At 41.9% G+C, this 24043-nt stretch overlaps 1 protein-coding gene across 2 annotated transcripts in view; it reads right to left on the reverse strand.

Moving 5' to 3' along the window:
* The window catches only part of MSRA (methionine sulfoxide reductase A), a 238205-nt gene that overhangs the window by 92420 nt on the left and 121742 nt on the right, over positions 1-24043 (reverse strand). For both annotated transcript variants that reach the window (XM_071447791.1, XM_071447801.1), the window contains exon 4: positions 4382-4486. In XM_071447791.1, the coding sequence (XP_071303892.1) occupies positions 4382-4486 (105 nt within the window). The remainder of the gene's footprint in view (positions 1-4381; positions 4487-24043) is intronic.

Here is a 24043-nt window from a genome sequence, read left to right on the forward strand (position 1 = left end):
GAGTTTTTGAATATTAATACACTCGTACAATGATGAATGATGGGACTGGCAGTCTGTACTCTTCAACAACTTGGTACCGACTAAACCAATACTGAAAGGTCTTAATCTGCCACAGAATGTACACATTTGATGTTTATTGACATCAGAACAATGAGACAAGTCCATTATCTGTGCTGGGGGTAGAAGAGGTGAAATGGAGATAAAACACACTGAGCTTCTGTATTTTTGAATGAGAGCTGTACTCAAGAAGTTCAGCACTTGCTGCATGAGACACTGGATTCACCCAAAGATTGTGCTGAATTTTATTAATAAGAAATCTTCTCATTTACCTTCTTAGTCAAAATCTTCTCATTGGCAAACTGAGTCCTGCATTCCCACAAGGCTGCCTGAATAAAACTCATTGTGTGCACACAGCTCAACCACAAAGGAGAAAAACATTGCAGGTCAGAGAGGGAACTCTCACTTACAGTATCTCTACATAAAGCCACATTTCCCACAGCCATCTAAAAATAGGGAATAGGAACAAATCAAGGCAAAGAAACAATCCCAACTTAGAGGCCTTCTACCCCCCCCACCTTACAAAACAGAAATTTGACATTGGGACCTTGTGGTTCAGGTTTTTCTCAAATCAAGAAATATGAATGAGGCAAGAAGAGCTTTGCAAAATTCTTGGACTGAGATCAGACCAACAGTATCACAGAATCACAGAATCATTTTGGTTGAAAAAGACCTTCAAGACTTCCAAGATTAAATCCAATCTCCACCTTGTCACCAGCCTAGAGCACTGAGTGCCACATCCAGTTTCAATGTTCCTTGGGGACTTCCAGGGATGGGGACTCCAACAGGAAGGGGACAGCCCCTTCCGAAGTTTGACAGCCCCTTCCATGAAGAAATTCCTCCTGGTGTCCAACCTTTCCTGGTGCATCATTAAGGAATCACAAAAATACCCAGGTAAAGCAACCTGTGCAAGGCGGGGGCGTGCAATGTCTTCTGAGAACAATTCCATCTTTTCCAGGGGTAAAGTGCTGGTCTCACTTTTGGCAAATTATTATGGAAGAACCACATGGAAATTCTGTTGCTCCAAGCTTAGATGAAGGTTTGGGAGTGTTTCCACTAAGCACTGCCATGCCACACAGATGCCTGAGACACTTGTGAAGGACTTGGGTATCTCCAGGGCTGGGTGTCACATGGAGACAGGAGCTCACTCCCAGAAGGAATTCAGCCACATTAGCACGGCCTCCTGCCTGGGCTAATTAGGTGATGCTTCCCAGCTGCCAGAAATCCAAGAGTGAATCACACATCTGCCACATGGAGCCTTCTTCTGAAAGCACAGACTGGAACGGTGCTGAACATCAGTTGTGTGAGGATATAAAGACATAATGTCATGATTTTACTTTGGTTTAGAGCCAGAAAGAATCATAAATTCAGCTGATGAGTTTATCTGACCTGTTAGCACAACTGCTACACTTCATCCACATAGCAGTGTGCCCAGATAATGAACTTCAGTCATCCTAAAACCCTTAAGTCCTTCAGGCACTTCCCTGCTCTCAGCAGGCCACAGGCTGAGCCCAACCACTTCCAAAGTCAAGACCACAGACATGGCAAAAGATTGACTAGGTGGGTGCTGTCCAAATTATTTCAGCAGAAATCCATTCCTCATACCTGGAAGATGAAGAATCATAAATTCCTGACCATCAGTTCCCAGCTCTGGCAATCAGGACGAATCCAAGCATGAGTACGACACATGGACCAATTGTCCTGATGTATCAAAACAACCAGCCCAGAAGAGTCATGGAAACCCAGAATGGTTTGGGTTGGAAGGGATCTTAAAAACCATCTCACTCCACCCCCGCCATGGGCAGGGACGCCTTCCGCTATCCCAGCTTGCTCCAAGCCCTGTCCAACCTGGCCTTGGACACTTCCAGGGATCCAGGGGCAGCCACAGCTTCTCTGGACACCCTGCCAGGGCCTCACCATCCTCACAGCCAATAATTCCTTGACAATATTTCATCTAAACCGACTCCCTTTCAGTTTGCAGCCATTCTTCTTTTCCTGTCACTCCAGGCCCTTGTAAATATTGCTCTCTATCTTTCCTGTAGGCTCCCTGTGGGTACTGGAAGGCTTCAATGATTTCGCCCTGAAGATTCTCTTCTCCAGGCTGAAAGAAAGCAGCCACCCTCTGCTGATGGCCAATTTCTGATAATCCAAAGGAAAAAAAGAGAAAGAAAATTATCTAAAACCAGAAACTGGTAGGACAGGAAGAGCAGCTCTTTCATAAACTCTACAAGAAAGCCAGGAGGGCCCATCAGTGTGATTTGAGGGTGGAGATTGTCTTAGAATCACACAATCCTGGAATGGTTCGGAAGAGACCTTAAAGATCACCTCGTTCCAACCCCCTGCCATAGGGAGGGATCTTTCTCAAGGCCAAGCTCCTTGTTTTTCAGGAATTGTTCAGATGAATTATCCTGAACACAGCTCTAAAGGAGGGGGTTGGAAAGGGAGGCTCATCAATCATCATCATGGGCCACTGCATTCAACAGATTCACAGGATGCCTTCTCCTGACTGGAATCAAGCCCCTCTTTTAAAATGATGGATTATCTCATCTGAAAGACTCAAAAGGATGGTGATGGAAAAAGACTCCAATGTTTAATTACACTGAGGGTGTAATTAAAGCTGCTTCATTCCACAGTGGAGCTTTCCAAACTTCAGCTCCCAGCTACTGCAGCTTGTTCTGGTTTATCGGGGTCAGGTGCTCAACCTGTCACAAGGTCCCTGCAAGGATGACTTGATCATGCAATCACAGAATATCCTGAATTGGAAGAGACCCACCAGGATCATTGATCCAATTCCTTGGGGTCTCCCAGGACACCCCAACAATCCCACACTGCCCCTGAGAGCGTTGTCCAAATGCTCCTGGAGCTCTGGCAGTCCCAGGTCCGTGACCACTCCCTGGAGAGCTGTTCCAGTGCCCAACCAACCTCTAAAATAAGAACATTTTCCTGATATCCAACCCACCCCCACATGGCATGGTGCTCTCCCTCTTTCATGTGTCTATTCCCAGCACTGGGGCAGTTTTCCGGGCTCTATATCCTTTTATTGCCCCTCTTCAAATCCCCAGCAATCTTTCCATAGATCCTTGGGATGGCAATAGAGGAACTGCACGAAATGTTCTGATTTCCTGGCCCCGCAGACAGAAAATTCCTGACTCAAGCCCTTTCCATACAGGCAGAAGTTGCAATAACCACTTTGGGCTCAGTGGAAGACACTTAATGCACAATAGTCCCTGGATCCCTCTTTGAGTTTCTCTTTCCTGGGATGGCATCACATTTTGGAGGTATCATCTGCAATTTTTTTGTTCCCAGATGCGGTAACAAGTGGCATAATTACGATGGCTGTTCAAATATTGAAATGAGTTACTTGTGTGCAGCATTTCTGGGAGATGGGAGAAGGGGTGAGGTTTATTGGAACTCTATAAACATGCAAAATGTTTTCTGCACACAGTTTCCCATTTCTGTTTGCACAGATGTGGGTCGTGTCAGCACAAAACCTCTGCCAAGAAGGATAAATTAAATCCAAAGGTTTGGATAAGGCAGATAGGTAGAATGATCCACTGGTGTTTCTGCACATCTCTAACTCCTTTTTGCTCCCCTTCTTCTACTCACAAAATATAGTCAGTACTGGTGAAAAATGTAAAATCCCAAGTTGTGATGAAGGATAAAGGGCCTGGGTCGAAATAAAATAAAGTAAAAGAAAAGAAAAGAAATAAAAGAAATAAAATTTTAAAATAAAATAAAATAAAATAAAATGAAATAAAATAAAAATTTTAAAATAAATTAAAATAAAATAAAGTAAAAATTAAAAAATAAAATAAAATTTAAAAATGAAATAAAATAAAGCAAAATAATTTTTTAAAAATTTTAATAAAATTAAAAAATAAAATAAGGTAAAATAAAATTTTAAAAACAAAATAAAATAAAATAAAATGAAGCAAAATAAAATAAAATTTTAAAAGTAAGGTAATGTAAAATAAAATAGAATAATAGAAATTTTGAAGATGCAAAGAAATACACTCTAATTGAAGAGACAAAAGAAATTACAGAATAAATTGTCATAATCAAAGTTGAAGAGAATTTTCCATTGTCTGCCGTGCCACTCTGTGGGAATTTTCCCAGCCCAGGCAGCTGTAAGGGAGGAGGGGCACTCGGAGCTTCTGTGCTCCCATTCTCCCTCTCCCTCTCTTTCTCTGTCAATAAATGTCTGCAATCATATTCCTGAGCTCCAGTGTGATTTCAAGGTTCATCTCTTCCATGCAGCTCAAACACTAATTATCCCAGCTGTAATTAGTAAGATAATTAAATACTGGCTCGCTCATCACTCTACCTTGTGTCGGGTCATGATTCTCCCAGAAGACCTTGAGCAGTTGCTCAAAGCTGATGTTTTGTGGCTCAAACACCACCCGGACGGCCTCAGTGTGCCCAGTTCTGCCTGCAAATTCAAAATGAAATCAGATTTTAGCAGTGACAATTAGCCAGGGCACACTCAGGGTTTTGTCTCTGCGATTCCAAGCACAGTCCTTTGGTTTTGTTTCATGTTTTCCTAAAAAATACTTGGATTTAGCACCATTCATACCTGAGCTTTTTTGCACAATGTTTTATATTTATGTCAACTCTACTAAATCTGTTTGTTCAGACAGGACCATCATGAAATAAACTGTGTAGAGAGACAAAGAGAGAAAACAGCGACGTTATTCCAGCAGTTTGTTAGCTTAAAGGAGAAAAAATTAAAAATTCTAACAAATATATAACTGAAAACCAGCAAAATATTTGAAATATTCCAAATAGAGCATTAAAATATGAAGATTTCTATGTCTAAGCTGTCTTGACTGGATGTTGTTTCTGTGGAGATATGGATAATATAATTGATTATTAAATAATTATCATTACTATAAAATATCAATAATATTGATGATGATAAAAACAGATGTCAAGGGTGTGTTTACACACAATCATACAGATAATTCCAAACTGTTTCACAATATCCGACAGGCTCAAAAGTGTCAAAGAAAGCCTGGCTGAACTTCAAATTTTATGACAGCAGAAATACAAGGAAGATTAGCAGATGTTACAGCACTTACAAAAATATTATTCCTATTTTTCAGTTACACTTTGGACAATTTTTTTTTCATTTCTGACTTGTTTATGACTCAATTTTATTGAAAGATCCAACTTCTGAAGGATCTGGCCACATAATTCATTTAAATTTTAATTACTAGTGATATTGATGAGTGCTCAGACTTCTCAGGTGAGAGTCCACTGCACAAAGTGCATTTTATGTTTTATATATGTTTTATATTTTATAATTTTAAAATTATACATTCATGAATGGGGGAAAAATCCCATCCTTCAATTAAATCATAAGAAGTAAATATCAAAAGAATAAACTGGATCTGCCTTTTGGTGGGGACCTATTGAGCTCCTTGACCACATTAGGGAGGTTTTTATTTAATTTACAGCAGCACACACCCCAGATTTATTCCACTGATTTCAACAGAATCAGGGAATTCCACAGAGGGTGAATCTGGCCCAGTGCTGGCTCCTGAATGAGCTGTCACCAAACAAGAAAAATCAGATTCAGGGAGTAACTGAGGAGGGTTCAGTAGAGGCATGAGGAGAAATTTGAATTTTAAAAAAATAGAGAGAAATAAAAAGGATGCTGGGAAATACTAAAGAGCCATGATGAGGCAGTGTGACAGCATTTTATCAGTTAACAGGGCACCTGAAACAAAACCTGAACAAGGCACAGAGAGCTGATAAAAGGGATTTGAAAGACTGGGATTAAATTTAGTCTGGAATGCAGAGGAGCAAAGGAGGACACATCTGAGATATCTGTAGTCTAGATCTGATAAAATCAAATTGCTCCCTATCTCAACCTAGCAAAGATCTGCTCAGTGAGATGAAAAGAGAATATCCAGGTTTCCTGGGAGCTGGAGTGAAGCCAGGTCCCCCTGTCCTGCAGGATGTCCCCAGCTGTGACCCAATTCCTCTCTGCCTTTTACAGTCCAGGGAAGCATCTCATAACCTGAAGCCAAATTCAGATGGTGGGAAGCAGGAAGGATCACCCATTCAGCAGAATAAAAACACAAGTTAGAGATAATTGGTTCAACAATGAAGTGAAATGGTCTTCAACAAGAACTGACAGCCAGCTTAGGTCAGGGATGGAATTTATTCCAGATTTCGTGGTTTAATGCCATTGATGAGCAAAAATAATGAATTTGGTGGTGCCCAAATTGGGACTTTTGCTGCAGCTTGAGGAGACAAAGGAGAGACCATGACCAGTGGTGTGTCCAGCTCGCCCAAACCAACACGGTTCTTGTAGTCACACAGGTGCAGGGCAGGCATGGCACATCTCGGTGGGCACGTGTCCTAGGGTGACGTTATGATGCTTGTGTCCCCATTTGTGTGTTCTGTTCATACTGGATATTATGTTCTGTGCCTTCAAGACTGGCTCTGAAGAGTGAAAGCTTTGGTTTGGTTTTGTTATCAGCCACTCCCCCACGGCTGGTGGGACACACAGATGGGGCTGTACGTAGGGAGGCTTTTGCTTTTTGCTTGGCTTTTTGCTCTGCTCTTGCTTCTGCTTTGCTCTTTTTCCTTCTGCTCATTAGTTAGTTTAGCTAAGCAGTCCAAATTTTTCCCTGGACTGTTTTTCCTTTCCCTTTTTTGGAACCACTCAAACCTGCTCTGGACTGGGACCTGGGAAACACTCAGAGTTTGCACCTTGTGGCTGCAGCAGCTGCCCCAGCGCCAGAGGGACTGATAACAGAGTGACCACCCCCAGGAGAGACTTTCTAAATTTGTCATCTTTGTCAGAGCGGTGACAGAGTGGTGTCACTCAGTGTTGTTCATTTTGTGTGCTGGGGGGTGCTGTGCCTGTTAAATAAACAGGTTCTTTCCACTTCTCTCCAAGGAATCCTTCCTTGATTGGGGAAGGGGCCGTGTGGGTTTGCTTTCTGGAGAAAACCTTTTGGAGGTTTTCTCCCAAATTCGACCTAAACCAGGACAGCATGGCATGGAAGTTCGCATGGCAAACAGGGGCGTGGCACATCTCTGTGGGCGTGGCACAGCAATTTGAGCAGTGAACAGGGGTGTGGCACATCCCTGTGGGCATGGCACAGCAATTTGCACAGGCAGGGTTGCAGATTTCCTCCTGATAGTGGGTTTTTTTGCTGTGTTTTTTTGGTTGGTTTTGGGATTTTTTTGGTTTCTTGGGTGTTTTTGTTAGTAATGGTTTTTACACAGTCAAAAACTTCTGTTAGTGGAAGTGTATGTAGCCAAATAGAACCCTCCAGAAAGGATATGTCTGTCCAGACCCCTTCTGGTGCAGAGTGTTTGAATTTATCAGTGGTACCAGGGGGTGTTCCAGAAGATGCCTGCCTGTGGTGTGAATAGGTGAACCATCTCCTTCCACTGGTGGCCGAGCTTAGGGAGGAAGTAGAAAGGAGTATCGGGGAAAGTGAAAGGGAAACAGATTGATGGGGTTCTGCTCTTCCATCCTTGAGGGAGGCCCACCAGGAGGCAGAGGAATCCCACTCCTCCCACCATCAACAGGAGGACACACCTGGTGGATGAAGGGGAGTGGAAATGGGTCCCTACTCCAGGAGGTGACAAAAATTCCTCCTGACCTCCATCACCTTCCCAGGAGCCACTTCAGAGTAAGTATGAGGCCCTGGGTGAGGAAGGTCAGCCAGAGGATGTAGAAGAAAATTAGTAAGATAATTAGCCTCCCAATTAGGATTCATCTGTCAGACAGGTCACCACCTCTGACATCAAAAAGGAAAGAAGGGTAGTTGTGGTGGGTGACTCCTTTCTGAGGGGAACAGAGGGCCCCATATGTCAACCAGACCCATCCCACAGGGAGTTCTGCTGCCTCCCTGGGGCCCATAATATCACTGAGGAACAACCTGGGCTGATTCAGCCCTCTGATTATTACCCACTGCTGATACTCCAGGCTGGCAGCAATGAGATTGAAAAGAGGAGAACCAGGCTAAGGAGTATTAGGGAAAGTGGAAGGGAAACAGATTGGTGAAGTTCCACCCTTCCATCCTTGAGGGAGGCCCACCAGGAGTCAGAGAACTCCCATGCCTCCCACAGGAGGACACACCTGGTGGATGAAGGGGAGTGAAAATGGTCCCTACTCCAGGAGGTGACAAAAATTCCTCCTGACCTCCATCACCTTCCCAGGAGCCACTTCAGAATAGGTATGAGGCCCTGGATGGGGAGGGTTAGCCAGATGATGTAGAAGAAAATCATCTGCCCAGTGAGCCTCCCAATTAGGATTCATCTGTCAGATCACCACTTCTGACATCAAAAAGGAAAGAAGAGTAGTTGTGGTGGGTGACTCCTTTCTGAGGGAACAGAGGGCCCCATATGTCAACACAGACCCATCCCACAGGGAGTTCTGCTGCCTCCCTGGGGCCCATAATATCACTGAGGAACAGCCTGGGCTGATTCAGCCCTCTGATTATTACCCACTGCTGATATTCCAGGCTGGCAGTGGTGAGATAGAGAAGAGGAGCATCAGGGCAATTAAAAGGGACTTTAGGGCACTGGGCCAAGTTATTGATAGGGCAGGAGCACAGGTAGTGTTCTGCTGAGTCCCTTTGGTGGCAGAGAAAAATGATGAAAGGAATAGCAGAGCCCACATTATCAACAAGTGGCTCCAGGGTTGGTGTCATCAGCAGAATTTTGGGTTCTTTGATCATGGGGCGACTTTTCTGGCACCTGGCCTGCTGGAACTGGATGGGCTCCATCTCTCTGTTAAGGGCAGAAAGGTTTTAGCTCAAGAACTGGCAGAACTCATTGAGTGGGCTTTAAAGTAGGTTTGAAGGGGGAAGGGGATGCAGCTGGGCCGTCTGGAAGCAGGCCCAAGGGTGGTAAGCCTGAGTTAGGGGTGAAATCAATAACCAAGCAGTGGTGGAGTCCCCATCCCTGGATGTGTTTTAAAAAAAGATTGGATGTGACACTTGGTGCCATGCTTTACTTGAAGTGTTAGAGCATGGATTGGACTTGATCTTGAAGGTCTCCTCCAACCTAGTGATTTTGTGTGATTCCGTGTGTGATTGTACAACTAAAATCAGATTAAAGAGTGACTTCTGGCTTCAGTATTTTTATTTTTTGTAAGCCAACATTAAGCTTATGAAAGGTTTTTATCACTCAGGAGCAAATTACTTGCCTAAGATGAACAGGTTTAGACCACAGGAAAGTTTCCTAAAGAACTTAAAAACAACAGAGGTTTTACCTTTCCTCCTGACTGAAACAGCAATTACACCTTGTCAACACTGCCTGCTCCTGCTAATCCAGAAGTTCAAAGGATCAGCCTCCTTTTTGTCCCAGAATAAGGAAATAATGGTGCTCCTCTGAGAACTATAGCCTGACCTCATGAAAAATATCCTCAGATGTGTGGCTAAGAGACTGTTAGAATAGATTTAAAATCAATATTCACCCTCAGGGGAAAAGAAAGGAAGTAATGCTGCTGGTCCTACCAGATTCACCTCTCATTTTCCTCAAAGCCTTTCCACCATACAGTGGATTTTCCTTCTGCTGTGGCTCTTTCTAATTACAATCTTGGCATTGGTGACTTTTTGCGATAGGCTTGAGTCTGACTATGAAAAGAGAATAATCCCATTTCGTATGTGTCTCACGCACTTAATCCAATGCCAAAAGAACACAGCATCAACCCAGCTCACTACTCCTCTGTATGGTGAAAAAAACAATTGAAATATTTCTAATCAAACCATTTTTGTAAGAGTTCTTAAAAATGGAGAGGCAGCAATCAAAGAGAAACAATAACCCCACTTGTTCTCCAAAAACCTGCGTGCCTTTGACATTCAACAGCCTGACACTGAGGAGCTGCAAGGATTTCAAATGATGTGAGTGGGAGATGTGATTTTCTCAGTGACATCCAGCTCTTCACCTTAGTGCCTCCTTCAGAACTCCTCCTGAAATGTCCACTTATATTGTCAGAGAGTCACAGTGTCCTCAGTTCACCCTCTACTTTTAATTAGCGAATCTTTAATATCCCACAGCAAAAGTTTGAACGAGTGTGAACATTTCTAGAACCCTCAATGTCTGGATCACATTTTTAAAACTATTTATGGAATTCTAATTCCATAGTTCCATGTGCTGCTCTCTGTGCAAAAAGAAACCCTTTCTTTATCAGAGCCATTATCAGATTTCCAGTGCTGGGGCTCAGTTCTTTCAGCTCTGGAAGGGTTTTAACCATTGAAGAACCTCCCAGCAGAAGAGAAGACTTTATTACACCAAGGCAGAGAGGGCTGAGTGCCAAGAGCAGATTGTCTGTTTATCCTGGATCCATTTCCCACTTAGAAAACACGGCCTCTCCCAGAGGATTAACTCCAGCGAGCTCCTTCAGTGGGGATTCCAGCCCTGGCAAAAACACCCCCCCACAAAGAGCAGGAGAAAAAGATGTCTGAGTGACACATTTTCAATTCCTTTCCTCCCTAAGAGCATTTAGACTCTCACCTCCTTAATCATGTCCCAGGTGAGTGCCCAAGCCGAGGGATTAGGGAAGAGAACTCATTCTTTTTAACTGGCTGGATCCAGGGAGTGTTTAATTATCTCCAGCAAAGTGGAGCAGCTTCCTAGGGCTGGCTGGAGAGCTCCTCACCTGGGAGTGTCCCAGCAGCCACCTCCACCTGGCCCTGCCTCAGGTGAATGAAATCCTACGGTGCAAAAATTCCAAAACTACTCCCTCCTGCCTCCATTCTGCAATGAAAAAGGACCTGGCTCTTTTGAGAAATAAGGTCCTGACTCCAGTAAATCACAGAATCCTACAATAGTTTGGGTTGGAAGGGAGCACAAAGATCCTTTTTTCCCATTTATTTGTACTCAGGCCTATTTAACAGCTCTTCATTACAAGAATGGCCCAGAGTCTGAGGAACAACTTATCCATTACAGCTCCTGCTCCCAGTCTATTCCATAAAGAGCAGATAATGACTTCTCACACATTTTCAAAGGGTTCTCAGAAAATAACTCCCTCTTTTCTCACCTCTTCCAGGAATCCCTGAACTGCCCCTGTGCTTGTCACACCAACAACACCAACCTATTTGGGATCCCAGATTGCGTTTGGATTGCAAGTGACCTTAAATCTCATCCCATCCCACCCTCTGCCATGGGAAGGGACACTTCCACCATCCCAGGTTGATCCAAGCCCCATCCAACCTGGCCTTGGACACTTCCAGGGATCCAGGAGCAGCCACAGCTTCTCTGGGCACCCTGTGCCAGGGCCATGATGCCAATGTGGAATGTAAAGAAACACAATCAAACTTCAGCACTCACTGATTTGGGAGTTAAACCAAACCCTGCTATCCAAAGTCACGGCCCAAGTGGAAATGCAAAATACTACCAAAAAATGGTCATGAGAAGGTCTTTTGAGCTTCTCTTTCTCCAAATCAGCCTGGGAATTTTTATTAAGTAATGGTTATTGCTTCCAAAATTTCCATCGCCTTCCTACTCATTAAATAAACAAACCAAAGTTTCAGCACTAAAATACTGGGAGCCCAAATTTTGGTTGTCCCCTTCCCTTTATATTTTTTCCTTGAAACCAATGAGGATAAAAAGAATGGAACTAATCCCAGATTCATAGATTTTAATAAGGTTCCATTAAAATATTTTTATTTGAATTCCTGCCCCACACTGAAAGAATTTAATGGTACAGACCCTTATTTTGTACTTCTACACTGGCACTAACATGTGGCTAATTTATTTTACCTCCTTCTTTATATTTTAAACCACTTTAATGACTTCACCAGCACTGAACTAGGAGATAATGCTTGGTTTGTTAACTACTGTGAATTTCTGCTTTAGAAAATATCATTGTTTAACTTCTCAGTGTGATCCACACTCTTTTTTCATCCAGTTCTATCAAAACATGTCAATCCTCTCCAGCAAGAAGCCAATTTATCACCATGGGCTGGCCAGTCCTACAGTTCTAAACCAAAATAAATTGTCCATAAATTCTAGAAACTTCCTGAAACTTCTGCCTGGACCACAAAAAAAAAGTATTTTTTAATACCTACAGAAAGTACCTCATACAGTAGCTATGGTGTGGTGCCTCTGCAGAGAAAATTCTATTAAATTTTGTTTATTTGGTTTATTAGAGGACCGGTGAATCACCCAGTAAGTGAAAATTCATGAAGATAAGAAAGTTTGCTGATAAAACAATGAACTGCTATTTTAGAATGACTTCATTTTTTACCCCTTAAAAACAAAACCAAGAGAATAAAATTGCCAGTTAAAAATGGGTTTGAACATGCTGTTATTGTTACTTTTTTTCACAGAAATGCTCATATTTTTCAGTAAACTACTTGAATTAAATTAAAAAAGATTGGCAATTTTCACAAAAAATACTGATTTTTTTTTTAAATCTGCCAAACAAAAGTACTAAATGAACCTGTTTCTTATTTGCAAGTATTTAAAATTTCTGAGGCTGAGCTGTAAAAATTTTCACTGTTGTTTGCTAAAATCCTGTCTGTTCTTTAACAGCAAAATGGGTTTGATAAACAGAGTATTGATTGGTTTTGCTGAACAGAATATCTGGAAGCGAGACCACTGCTATAAACCCTTTTTATTTGTAAAATGGCTGTACATTGAACAGCCAATAAAAGGGGGAAAATAAATTACATAAACCTGTAGGAAAAAAAGGAGATGGTAAAACTTTCCTTATTCACCATACTTATTATAGGTTATGTTTTATAGGTTGAATGTCCACACTAAAAGCCCTTAAAAGGGGATTATTTTAGACTCCCTCTGGCCTGGTCCTGTGGACCAGATGCTGTTCCCAGTTGGAATGTGCTCCTAGAAAAGATATTCTGGTTTAATTTCAGCCAAGTGAAGGGAAAATGTCGAAGATGGGCTTATAATTAACACCATGGTCCTATGGAATACAAGGTCTTGTCAGCCAAACTCCGTTTCATCCTCCCATGAAATTACAAGTCTGGCTGTAATAAATGTGGGATGTAATAGCATGGATGGAACTTAGGCTTTATTAGTGCATTTGACTTATTACTTCATGACTGATTAAAAAATTAACACTCCCCCATATCAATAGTGCACATGTTAAGTGGATTAAGACTTGTCTAAATGACATCTCTAAAAAAAAAAAAAATGGTGCAAAGGGAAAAAGGCTTGAATGGCAGCATTTTTATCTGTCCTCTGCAGGGACTGCTACAGAGCCTGTTGCTCTTAAAGCCCTTCATCAGGAATTCCAAAGAAATATAAAGTCTCAATTTATAAATTCTGTGGATAACTCAGATGAGGAGCTGATGGGATGGTCTTACAAAGCCATTTCTTGCTGCACTGGGGCCACTGAATCAAAAATGTACTAAAGTCAGAGGTAAAATCTCTGCTGGAGGGAAAAAGGGACACACCTGGCACCTGCAAGTGGGGAACAACCTTTAAGGTAAAGGCAAGGGTGGAAATAAACATGGAATTTCATTGCCACACTGCAATAAAAAGAAAATAGGGCCTGAATTGGGATGTCAAAGAGAAAAGGGGTTGTGGGAACAGCTCTGGTGAGATCAACCCTGACACTAAGAAATCCTGAAAAGTCATTTCAGTGACAAGTTCCAGATGAATTTACCCTTTCCAAAAGAAACCCCTGGAGGTTTTTAACTCAAGGCGATGAGCACAGAAGGGGAAGGGGATGCAAAAGGGGCCTTTGAGAAAGCAATGGAAAGGCAGATCAAGAGTCAGAGGTAGGGATGAAAACCAGGGAATTCCAGATGGAATCCAGCTTTTAGATATGGATATGGAAAATGGTCCCTGCTCAGTTGCTCCACTGGATCTTGGGTTGCCCCTCTAAACCCATGTCCTATAAAGCACCTCTCCATTTCCTGACATTTTCAAATCAGATCAGATTTCCTTCTGGGAGAAACACTTCAGTCAAATATCAGCTAAACTTAAAGGAAAAAAAGTGATAGGTCTTGATAAAACAGTAACACGATGAAACATAATGATCTATAATATAAAAATGTCAAACTAAACAATGCAGGGAGCCCTTACCAGCCTTAAAGTCTGGGAATATATGAGTGAATTTTCCCTTTTTCCTTTGTTCATTTGGCTTTAACGAAGCTTTTCTCTGCCAAACTCATCTGTGCAAAGAATTGGGACTTTTCAGTTGTCTTCTTTTCATCATGGTTGATAAGGAAGACTCTGACCCGACTACAAGTTCTATATCATTTCTATATAGTGGAGTTGAAATCTTTTAGCTATGGAGTTGGGAATAGGAAAAAAAAATCCACATTCTCACATTAAAAAAATTCTCATTTAAAGCCCAAATTTAACCCTTAACTGACACATCCAATGGATAGAGCCCGTTACATTCCAATAAACTGCATTTCCTGGCAAATGGGTTATGCAAAGGTGCTCCCTGGAAGTTGGATGGGGCTTGGAGCCCAGAGCAGCTGTGGCTGCCCCTGGATCCCTGGGAGTGTCCAAGGCCAGGTTGGACAGGGCTTGGAGCAACCTGGGATAGTGGGAGGTGTCCCTGCCCATGGCAGGGGGTGGCACTGGATGAGCTTTAAGGTCCCTTCCAACCCAAAGCATTCTGTGATTTTATGCTTAAAATTATCACATTACAGGAAAGATGTCGTGACTGACGATTTCAGATTCTGTGTTTGGGCAGAATTCAGCCTTGAACTGCCCAGTTTAGGTTCCTGTTGGATCTTTTGGGCTGAATGAACTGTTTCCTCTAGGGAAATAATGGAATCATGGAATGGTTTGGGTGGGAAGGGACCTTAAAGCTCATCCAGTGCCACCCTCTGCCATGGGCAGGGACACCTTCCACTATCCCAGGCTGATCCAAGCCCTGTCCAGCCTGGCCTTGGGCACTGCCAGGGATGCAGGGGCAGCCACAGCTTCTCTGGGCACCCTGTGCCAGGGCCTCCCTGCCCTCAGAGCCAGGAATTCCTTCCCAATATCCCATCCATCCCTTCCTCAATAGCCCAAATACTGAGTTTTACCCATTTGCTTCAACTGTGACTCGTTCTGAAGAAGGCAAATGGAAAACAAGAATTCCCTTTTGGCTGGAAAGGGAATGATATCCTAGGACACAGCAGGAGCAGAAGACCCAAATCTTCAGAAAAGAATTTTAAGACATGATTTATTGCCAAAAATGGGTGTAATGTCCCCAGCCAAAGCCATTCTGGGGGTCTGCTCTTGTACAGAAAAAGCTTATATTTAAAAGTCAATAATAAATACATAAACAACATATCTGGATTTAGTAACCCAGCTTCAATCTATAAAGAGAATTGTTTTCATGTCAAAATAACAGAAAACATGATTGATTTTTTTTCCTGAAAACTTTACAGCTTTTAGCTGCCAAGCCTCTGTGCCACTGTTATGCAACACAAAGAATTTCCTTAAATAAATGGGTGTAACAAAAAGCAGAGAATAATAGGAATGTGAGGAATATGTCATATGAGAAGAGCTTTGAAAAGTGATAAATGGAGGTAAATATAATACCTGGGAACATCTATTAATAGCAAGTTGGAGAGTTGGAAAATAATAACTAATCTGGAATTTAAAAAACAAGAAATGAGAGTAAGAGATTCTAATATTTAATATTTTCTATTAAAACTACAAAAATTGTGGTTTTCTCCTTGTCTCTCTAGAGTGAATCCAGTTAGAGATTACTGCTTGGAAGAGATCTCTGATTAAAAGGTTTAGTTTCTGAAATGTGACAATTCTGACTCTTTCTGAAGCTGGAAACCACCAAAGAGCTTAGAAAAAATTGTGCAGATCTTATACCTGAGAACTTTAGACAGAAACCTATTTTTAAAAAAAGTAAAGGGGTTTTTTTTTGTATTTACTGTGAAAGCTTCTTCTTCATAGATGATTTTTATTAAACTACTCTGACAGTTCTATTATAAACATAAATAAAACAAGGCAGCAGAGCAAAGTTTGTGATGACAAACAGACACTCAGAGGGCAAAAAGGGAGCTGGGATGAAAATTCAGAATTAATTTGCACTAGACAAATACTTCTAAGTCCACCAAAATTAATAAAAGAATTCTATAAAGTTCTAAAAATGCCCAAGCAACTATTTGCTGAAAAAGTCTTTAGGAGAAACTATTAAAGAGATTCAAAAGATAAGATTTTGACAATTTATATATCTAGAACAGCTATTAGACACATAATTAATTAAAATTATATTTAATAATTTCATTTACAGTACTTTCCCTCAAAGAGCTTTAGAAATCCTGCTATTTCTTTTAATTATAAATTACAGCCATTGCCCCTCTTCAAGTGATATTCCTGCAAGGTTATTGGATGAGGGGGCTAAAAATTTGCCCAGTAGAGATATTAAAAATTGAAGTATTGAAGTAAGGTCAAAAACTGGGAAATCAGGAATTTGCAGTCTTGGGTGTGTAGTACGAATGTCTGCAAAGAGCAAAAAAGGAGAGTTCAAATCACAAAAAGTTACAAAATTGGTTGTCTGGTTGATAAAAATATATTTAAACCTCTGAAAACTCTGTTAATCAAAAGAGCTTGGAGGCAGAAAATCATCCTGGGAACTCATTTTTGCTTCAGCTCCCTGACTGTAAGTTTATTTTTCCCAACCACCCTCATGAAGGTCCCTGCAGGGAGAAGAATTTTGCTCCATGCCCAGCATCATTGGAGGCTTTATTCCAGAATATCCCATTTCTGATGGTGGAGAGAGGAATTCCTCATTCCTGGAATCTGAGCACAAATCCCCACTTAGTGATGAGAAGAATTTTCTTAAGGATTTGTGAGAAATACACTCCACAAAGCCCATTAAGCACAGAACCACATCAAATACCAGCTGAGAGACTTCTACAGCTGCACGACCCAGGTCTGAGACCACGTTTAAAAAACAAAGAGGAGTAGATCAATCACTGGCCTTTAATAAATCTTTACAGATATTTCTCCTTTTTTTTTTTTTTTGTGGCCAACTTTTTAGACATTATTAATTCTCAATTTTAATGAATGGCTCTGCAAAGCTTAACCTCAAGAAGTCATGTAAAATGAATTATTACCATGATTAATTATGCTGGGATAAGCCAATAAGAGCAGCCTTTATTTCAGCCACTAATACAATTAATTAAAATTAGTTCCAGTAAACAGTGCAGTGCTCGCACAAAACAAAAAGTATTTTTGCTTTTTTTCTTTTGCTAAAATGTAAATATCATCATTCACATTAGACCAGTAAAACCATTTCCCTCCAGTTTAAGCCTAATGAACATTCACTGTATTTGATTATCCATTATTACTGTTCAACCAGCCCCAAAACAAGAGTTTTCAACTACACATCACTTGTATCCTTTTTATATTCCCATTTAAAGGGGATCATTTCAGCAAAGAAGGGATTTTTAATTCAAGTGAAACCAGTATTCTGCGACATTTACTCCTCCAAAAAGGAATGACCAATTTGGATGCCCCAAGGGTATTTAGAAGACAATGAGAAAAAAACCCTATTGTTAAATTATTAAAAAAAAACCCCAAACTCAGAGAATTAATATATGGAAATAATGTGGATCACTGTGCTCTCATTTATGGATTTGTACATCCCTAATACTTGGAGAATTTCTTAGATTTTAGGAACAACAACTCTGGCAAAAGGAGGGGTACAAATTTCCTTTCTCACAGCTAAGAAGCCTCGGATATTTTTTTTTTCTTATATGGAAATGAGCTCTGGTTTTGCTGCACTGGAAGATCCTGTGGCCAAAAGCTGAGGTTACATCAAACCAACCTGGAATAAAATGCAATTTTGCAACACTGAGGGAGAAATGCTTGACATTATTTATCTTCTTAGGATATAATGGAATCACAGAAGAGTTTGGGTTGGAAGGGAGAGTAAAGATTATCTCATTCCAACCCCCTGCCATGGGCAGGGACACCTTCCACTATCCCCAGCTGATCCAAGCCCTGTCCAGCCTGGCCTTGGACAATTCCATGGATCCAGGAGCAGCCACAGCTTCTCTGGGCACCCTGTGCCAGGGTCTCCCCACCCTCACAGCCAAGAATTCCTTCCCAATATCCCATCTATCCCTGCCCTCTGGCACTGGGAAGCCATTCCCTGTGTCCTGTCCCTCCATCCCTTGTCCCCAGTCCCTCTCCAGCTCTCCTGGAACCCCTTCAGGCCCTGGAAGGGGCTCTGAGCTCTCCCTGGATCCTTCCCTTCTCCAGGGGAACACCCCCAGCTCTCCCAGCCTGGCTCCAGCCCCTGGAGCATCTCTGTGGCCTCCTCTGGATTCATTCCAGCAGCTCCACATTTTCTTTTTTCAGCAGGGATTGAGAGCGCAGCAAATGACAACAGCCATGTCCCACAAGGTGGAAGGCTCAAGCAGGACTTTTGGACAACCTCTATCACCAGGAGGACCATCCTGCAGTGCATCCCTTCTGTAACCCCCACCCTGGAGCTGTTCCTGGATTGGCCTGATGGCCTGATGAGTGTTGGAGATAGTCCTGCTTCCCACGAGAACTTGGAGTAAAGACCTCCAACCCCAATCTCCAGGATCCTACTCCTTGACTCTAATTATGGCCACAAATCTCAGCTCATTCTCATCATTCTCCATTTCAAATCAGAAATTTACTTTAGGTGAATCAGACCAGTCTGAACATATCAAGAAACTCTGGCATCTTAATTACCTTTAGCAAAATTTTGGAGTTACTTTACTTGCAAATACACAGTACTGGGAGCTGTCCTAGGTGCTGGGCTTAGATTTCTTCATTTGTCACTTGTTGGAATGGTCACTCCATGGTATTGGATCATCCTGTAAATGCCTCTCTCCCGACGCACACAGTGTCCAAGGCCAGGCTGGACAGGGCTTGGAGCAGTCTGGGATAGTGGGAGGTGTCCCTGCCCATGGCAGGAGCTGGAATGGGATGAGCTTTAAAGTCCATTGTAGGATTCTGGGATTCTGTCATTCTATTCAACAATTTTTTTAAAATAAATTTTTTAATATCTATTTTTCATTTTTTTGTATTATTTATTATGATTCCACTTATAAATTTGCACAGATATAATTCCTGAGTTGGGAAATAAGGCGAGACAAACATGAACCCTCCCCAGAAATGGGATGTAAGTGTGTGAGGGATGGCCCCCCTGTATTATGGGTCATACAAGAGTTCTCACGCGCTCCTTCAGCACCTGGAATGGTTCAAGGATCAGAAATGTGTGCAAATAATCATAAAAAATTATCCTTTCTCATATTTTATCTCTTCTTAAGCCTTCCAGAAGTCCCAACTCCGCTATGGCCTGGCCCAGCTGTTATCAGTCACATGAGAGACTCTCCTTTACAAATCTTCAGAATTAAAGATGGGATTAAAAATAAAAATAATACAAAAGAAACCCCACCAACTTGCATTTAGCAAGCTTATAATAAAAATTAAAAGATACTAATAAATACTGTGCTTATAAGCTGCTCTAAATCTATCCAAAATGCCCCGCAGTGAAGTCTTACATCAGTTATTATTGAAACATTAAATGCTTTTCTTCCAGGCTTCCAGCAATCAATTTAACTTTCAGTCATCTTGTCCCCATATGTGCTGCTCCTGTTGATGAAATGGCTATTAATAAAGGAATAGATGGCTATGAATCAAAGCAAGCTCTACTTAATCACATTAATCCAGAGTATGTTAAAGGCTTCAATTTTCTAAATAATTTTGGGCTTAATGCCTCTGAGATGGGCAGACTGCTCTATTGATGCAGCATCTGGTCCAATTTAAGCTGCATTGTGAAGGAGGAATTGTTAGGCCCTTGCAAAATTAAGGAAGACTGACAGTTTTAGGGATGCAACCAAAACTGCTATGGCTGAGACAAAAGATCCTGCAAGATATTGAAAAAGGGCCCGTGACAATTAAAAGGCAGCCCCTGCTCTGCAAATGCAGCTCCAGTGCTCAGTGAATTGTGTATGATTAACTTACTCCTCCTGATGGGATGAGCACTCCACACACTTCACCAGCGCCGTATTTTCCAGTCATTGAACATCCAACAGCTGCTGCTGTGAAATATGTTCACTTACCCATTACATTGGGATACCAATTAGGGAGGAATTATTTCAAAGGGAATGGCACCACCACCAACACTATCCTTGCAAAAGCAGAAATTTCTGGCTTTGGGATTTTTTTTTCCCCCTGCAGAGCATATTTTTTATTATTATTATTATTATTATTATTATTATTTTGTAAATGGAGGAATTTTGCAATGAAATTAGATTTGCCTTGGCTTGTAGCACTGAAATGCTGCTGCATTCAACTCAGATTTTTTTTTTTAAGTATTTTAAATACTTCTAGGGGGAATAAAATCCTTCATTGGGGAACTGGTTTAAAATGTTTTCAGAATATTTCTGTAGAAGAATGAGTTTTAAAACCCAATCTTCATAGAAAGTTGTCAGTGAAGGAGACAACATGGTACAGTCCATCTACATTTTAATATTAAAACTAACATTACATTTGCTATTACATTTTAATAATATTTAATATTAAAATTGCAAGAGCTTCAGAAGCAGATATTTTGTCAGTAACTTGATTAGAAATTAAAAGTAAATCCAATGAACTTAGTGAATTTTCACTCCATATGTAAGGAATGAATGAAGCCAGAAAGTCACATTCTGCAGAGCTGTAGAGATCTGTCTGAAACCTTTAATTTCAATTAAAATAATGTTTTAGTTAAATATACAGAGCAGTTTAGGGGGTAGACATTGAATGTAGTTTGTAATATTAAATATTGCAAAATGTGGACAATTATAAGGTGCCCAAAGAAGATTTTATATTACACACTGGAGCATCTACTTCATCTTACAGGACTTGAGAGGAATCAGAACTTTAAAATAGAGATTAAAATTAAGCAAAATATTCAGATCTATAGTTCCTCTTCAGCTGAATAAAATAATTTAGATGTATAAATGTCACCATCATATTTTCTGAAAAATCCTCTTTGCCCAGGATTTCTCTCCTGGGAAGCTGAGAAGCCTCAAAGAGAAAGGAAAACAATATTATCTCATTTGATTTTCCTGTGTTTTGCTGCTTTGGAATGTGGTTGGAGATTGTTTATCCAACATGTGAATTGTTTTTACTTAATGACCAATCACGGTCAGGCTGTGTCAGGACTCGGGAAGCAGTCACGAGTCTTAATTAGAATCTTGTTAAGCCTTCTGTCTGTATCCTTTCTCTATTCTTTAGTATAGTTTAGTATAGCATTCTTTAATACAATCTAATATCATAAAATAATAAATTAGCCTTCTAAGAACATGGAGTCTGATTCATCTTTCCTCCCCATGACAGGGGACCCTGAAAATACCACATATAAACACCAAAATATATCAGCTAAAGTTCTCTATGACTCCAGGAGACAAAACACAACTTCTGAGTTCCTTCCCCTTGCTACCTGTGCTTTCCTCCAACACTCAGTCCCAGAAAAATCCATATATCCATGGATTTCAAAGCCCTTTAGAAGATAAGATAAACTATCTCCCTTGTTTTCATGAGTGAGGACAATGGGCAGGAAGAGCTGAAGCTCACCCAAAGTCAGCCTTGGAGCCAGGAATGAAAGGGAAAGAGCTGAACCTGAAGGTAACAGCCCAGCTGCCCCTGCTCTGTCGCCCTGATTTTTTAAGATTTTCTAAGCCTTCTGATGTTTACATTCTTGTAGCAAACATTCTCACACACTTTCTGTAAATAATTCATTGTTTTGCATGCTTTTATGGAGGACGAGAAATCTGATGGACTGTTGGTTTGTCCAGTGTCATTGGAGAGGTGGCACTGTCACCCTCCAATCCACTGGCACTTTTGGAAATCTATAAATGTTGGAGTCAGAAAATAAACTTCCCTTTTTTCACCTTGAGAGCAGCAGTGTGTGCACTCGTGTGGTTTCATGGCCTACAGCAACACTGCTCCTCCACCCATCCTGCTCCAAAGGCCTGCCAGGCAAATTCCAGCAGGGAACCACTGCTGAGGATCACCAGGGAGGCAGGAGCAGCAAAGGGCAGGAAAACAGATCCCAGCACATCCCCTGAGACACCTGTGCTGCCCTCGGAATGGAATGGGAATGGCTTTGGCTGCAGCCAGGGAGAAGCTCCATTCCTAGGAAGGGTTTCAAAAGGGGTTTTATGACCAGCAGGGAAGAGGGGGATTCTGCCCCTCTGTCCCACTCAGGTCAGACCCCACCTGCAGAGCTGCCTCCAGCCCTGGGGCCAACAACAGAAGGATGTGGAGCTGCTGGAGAGAGTCCAGAGGAGGCCACAGAGATGCTCCAAGGGCTGGGGCCCCTCTGCTCTGGAGCCAGGCTGGGAGAGCTGGGGAAGTTCACCTGAAGAAGGATCCAGGGAGAGCTCAGAGCCCCTTCCAGAGCTTAAAGGGGCTCCAGGAGAGCTGGAGAGGGACTGGGGACAAGGGATGGAGGGACAGGACACAGGGAATGGCTTCCCAGTGCCAGAGGGCATGGATAGATGGGATATTGGGAAGGAATTCTTGGCCTGTGAGGAACAATTCCCTGTGAGGCACATGGGGTTGCCCAGAGAAGCTGTGGCTGCCCCTGGATCCCTGGAAGTGTCCAAGGCAAGGTTGGATGGGGCTTGGATCAACCTGGGACAGTGGGAGGTGTCCCTGCCCATGGAGGGGTGTGGGACAGAATGATCTTTAAAGTCACTTCCCACCCAAACCAGTCTGGGATTGTGGTGTTGGCGTGACAAGCACAGGGGCAGTTCAGGGATTCTTGGAAAAGTGAGAAAAGAGGGAGTTATTTTCTGAGAACTCTTTGAAAATGTGTTGAAAAGTTGTATCTTCTCTTTATGGAATAGACTGGGAGCAGGAGCTGTAATGGATAAGTTGTTCCTCAGACTCTGGGCCATTCTTGTAATGAAGAGCTGTTAAATAGGCCTGAGTACAAATAAATAACCACTTGTCGTGCCGCTGATTTATAAAGAACTCATTTCTAGGTGTAATTCTATGGCAACAGCTTTCGTAAGGCACTCTTTGACACTGCAGCAGAGCTCCTGTTTAACAATTCAAATGCAGAAAAGATAGGAATAAAGGAGGCAAAAAGCAACTCAGTGAGATCCCTGCTTGCAGCTCAATTGTTTTGATGAATTCTGCCCTCACACGTTATATGAACATCTCATGTGCAGACAAATCCTGTTTCATGGGAACAATGGGTGTGCATGGAGAAAAGTCTCTTATCATATGGAAAATAAAGGAATTAGAGGAGAATCAGAGGCGATAAATAGATGAATATGCAGGGAGACACTTGGCTTTCCACTCAGTTGGTCTGCAGGATTTGCCTTCCATATCTGCTGTGACACTGATTATTCCTGCACTTGGGTGGATCAAAACTGCCTGGCAGAAAAGCAGGAGCAACAAATGCAGTTCTGCTGCAAAGCTGTGCCATTTTTAATTCATTATTTTATTTTCCAGAGCTGTCTGAAATAGTCATCCCTCAAGCAGGCCATAGAAATGATTCTCTTTATTATGCAAAGTTCCATAAATCTCAACTGCTGTACATGAAAGATACTGCTAATCTTTAGAGACTTTGGGTTGGAGTCTGTAAAATTTTTGGGAAAGATCAGGAAAAGTATTTTGTTCTTCCTAGTTAAATAGATCTGGAACTGTGGGAGCTGGCAGTAAAATATTGCCAAATTTTGGTGTGACAGCCCTTGGTTCAAACACCTGCCCAGGGAGTTTGGGGTCTGGATCCCAAAGGACTCTCAAAATAAGAGAATAATCTGTTGAAAGTCTCCTAACTCCAGGTTTAGGGAAAATGCTCAGGAAGCACATTCCTTACATGTCCTGATAAAGCCAGGCCACTGATGAGACCCAAGTGTGAGATTATAAAATTAAAAAATCATCAGGGTCGGAAAAGCCCCTCTAAAATCATCAAGTCCAACTGTTCCCAGCACTGCCAAGGCCACCACTCATCTGTGTCCCCAAGTGCCACATCCATGTGGCTTTTAAATCCCTCCAGGGATGGGAACTCCACCACTGCCCTTGGCAGCCCCTTCCAATA

This window comes from Agelaius tricolor, unplaced genomic scaffold (assembly GCF_023055355.1).
Source record: "Agelaius tricolor isolate 1412-34295 unplaced genomic scaffold, bAgeTri1.0.p SCAF_1, whole genome shotgun sequence".
Classification (NCBI taxonomy): Eukaryota; Metazoa; Chordata; class Aves; order Passeriformes; family Icteridae; genus Agelaius; species Agelaius tricolor.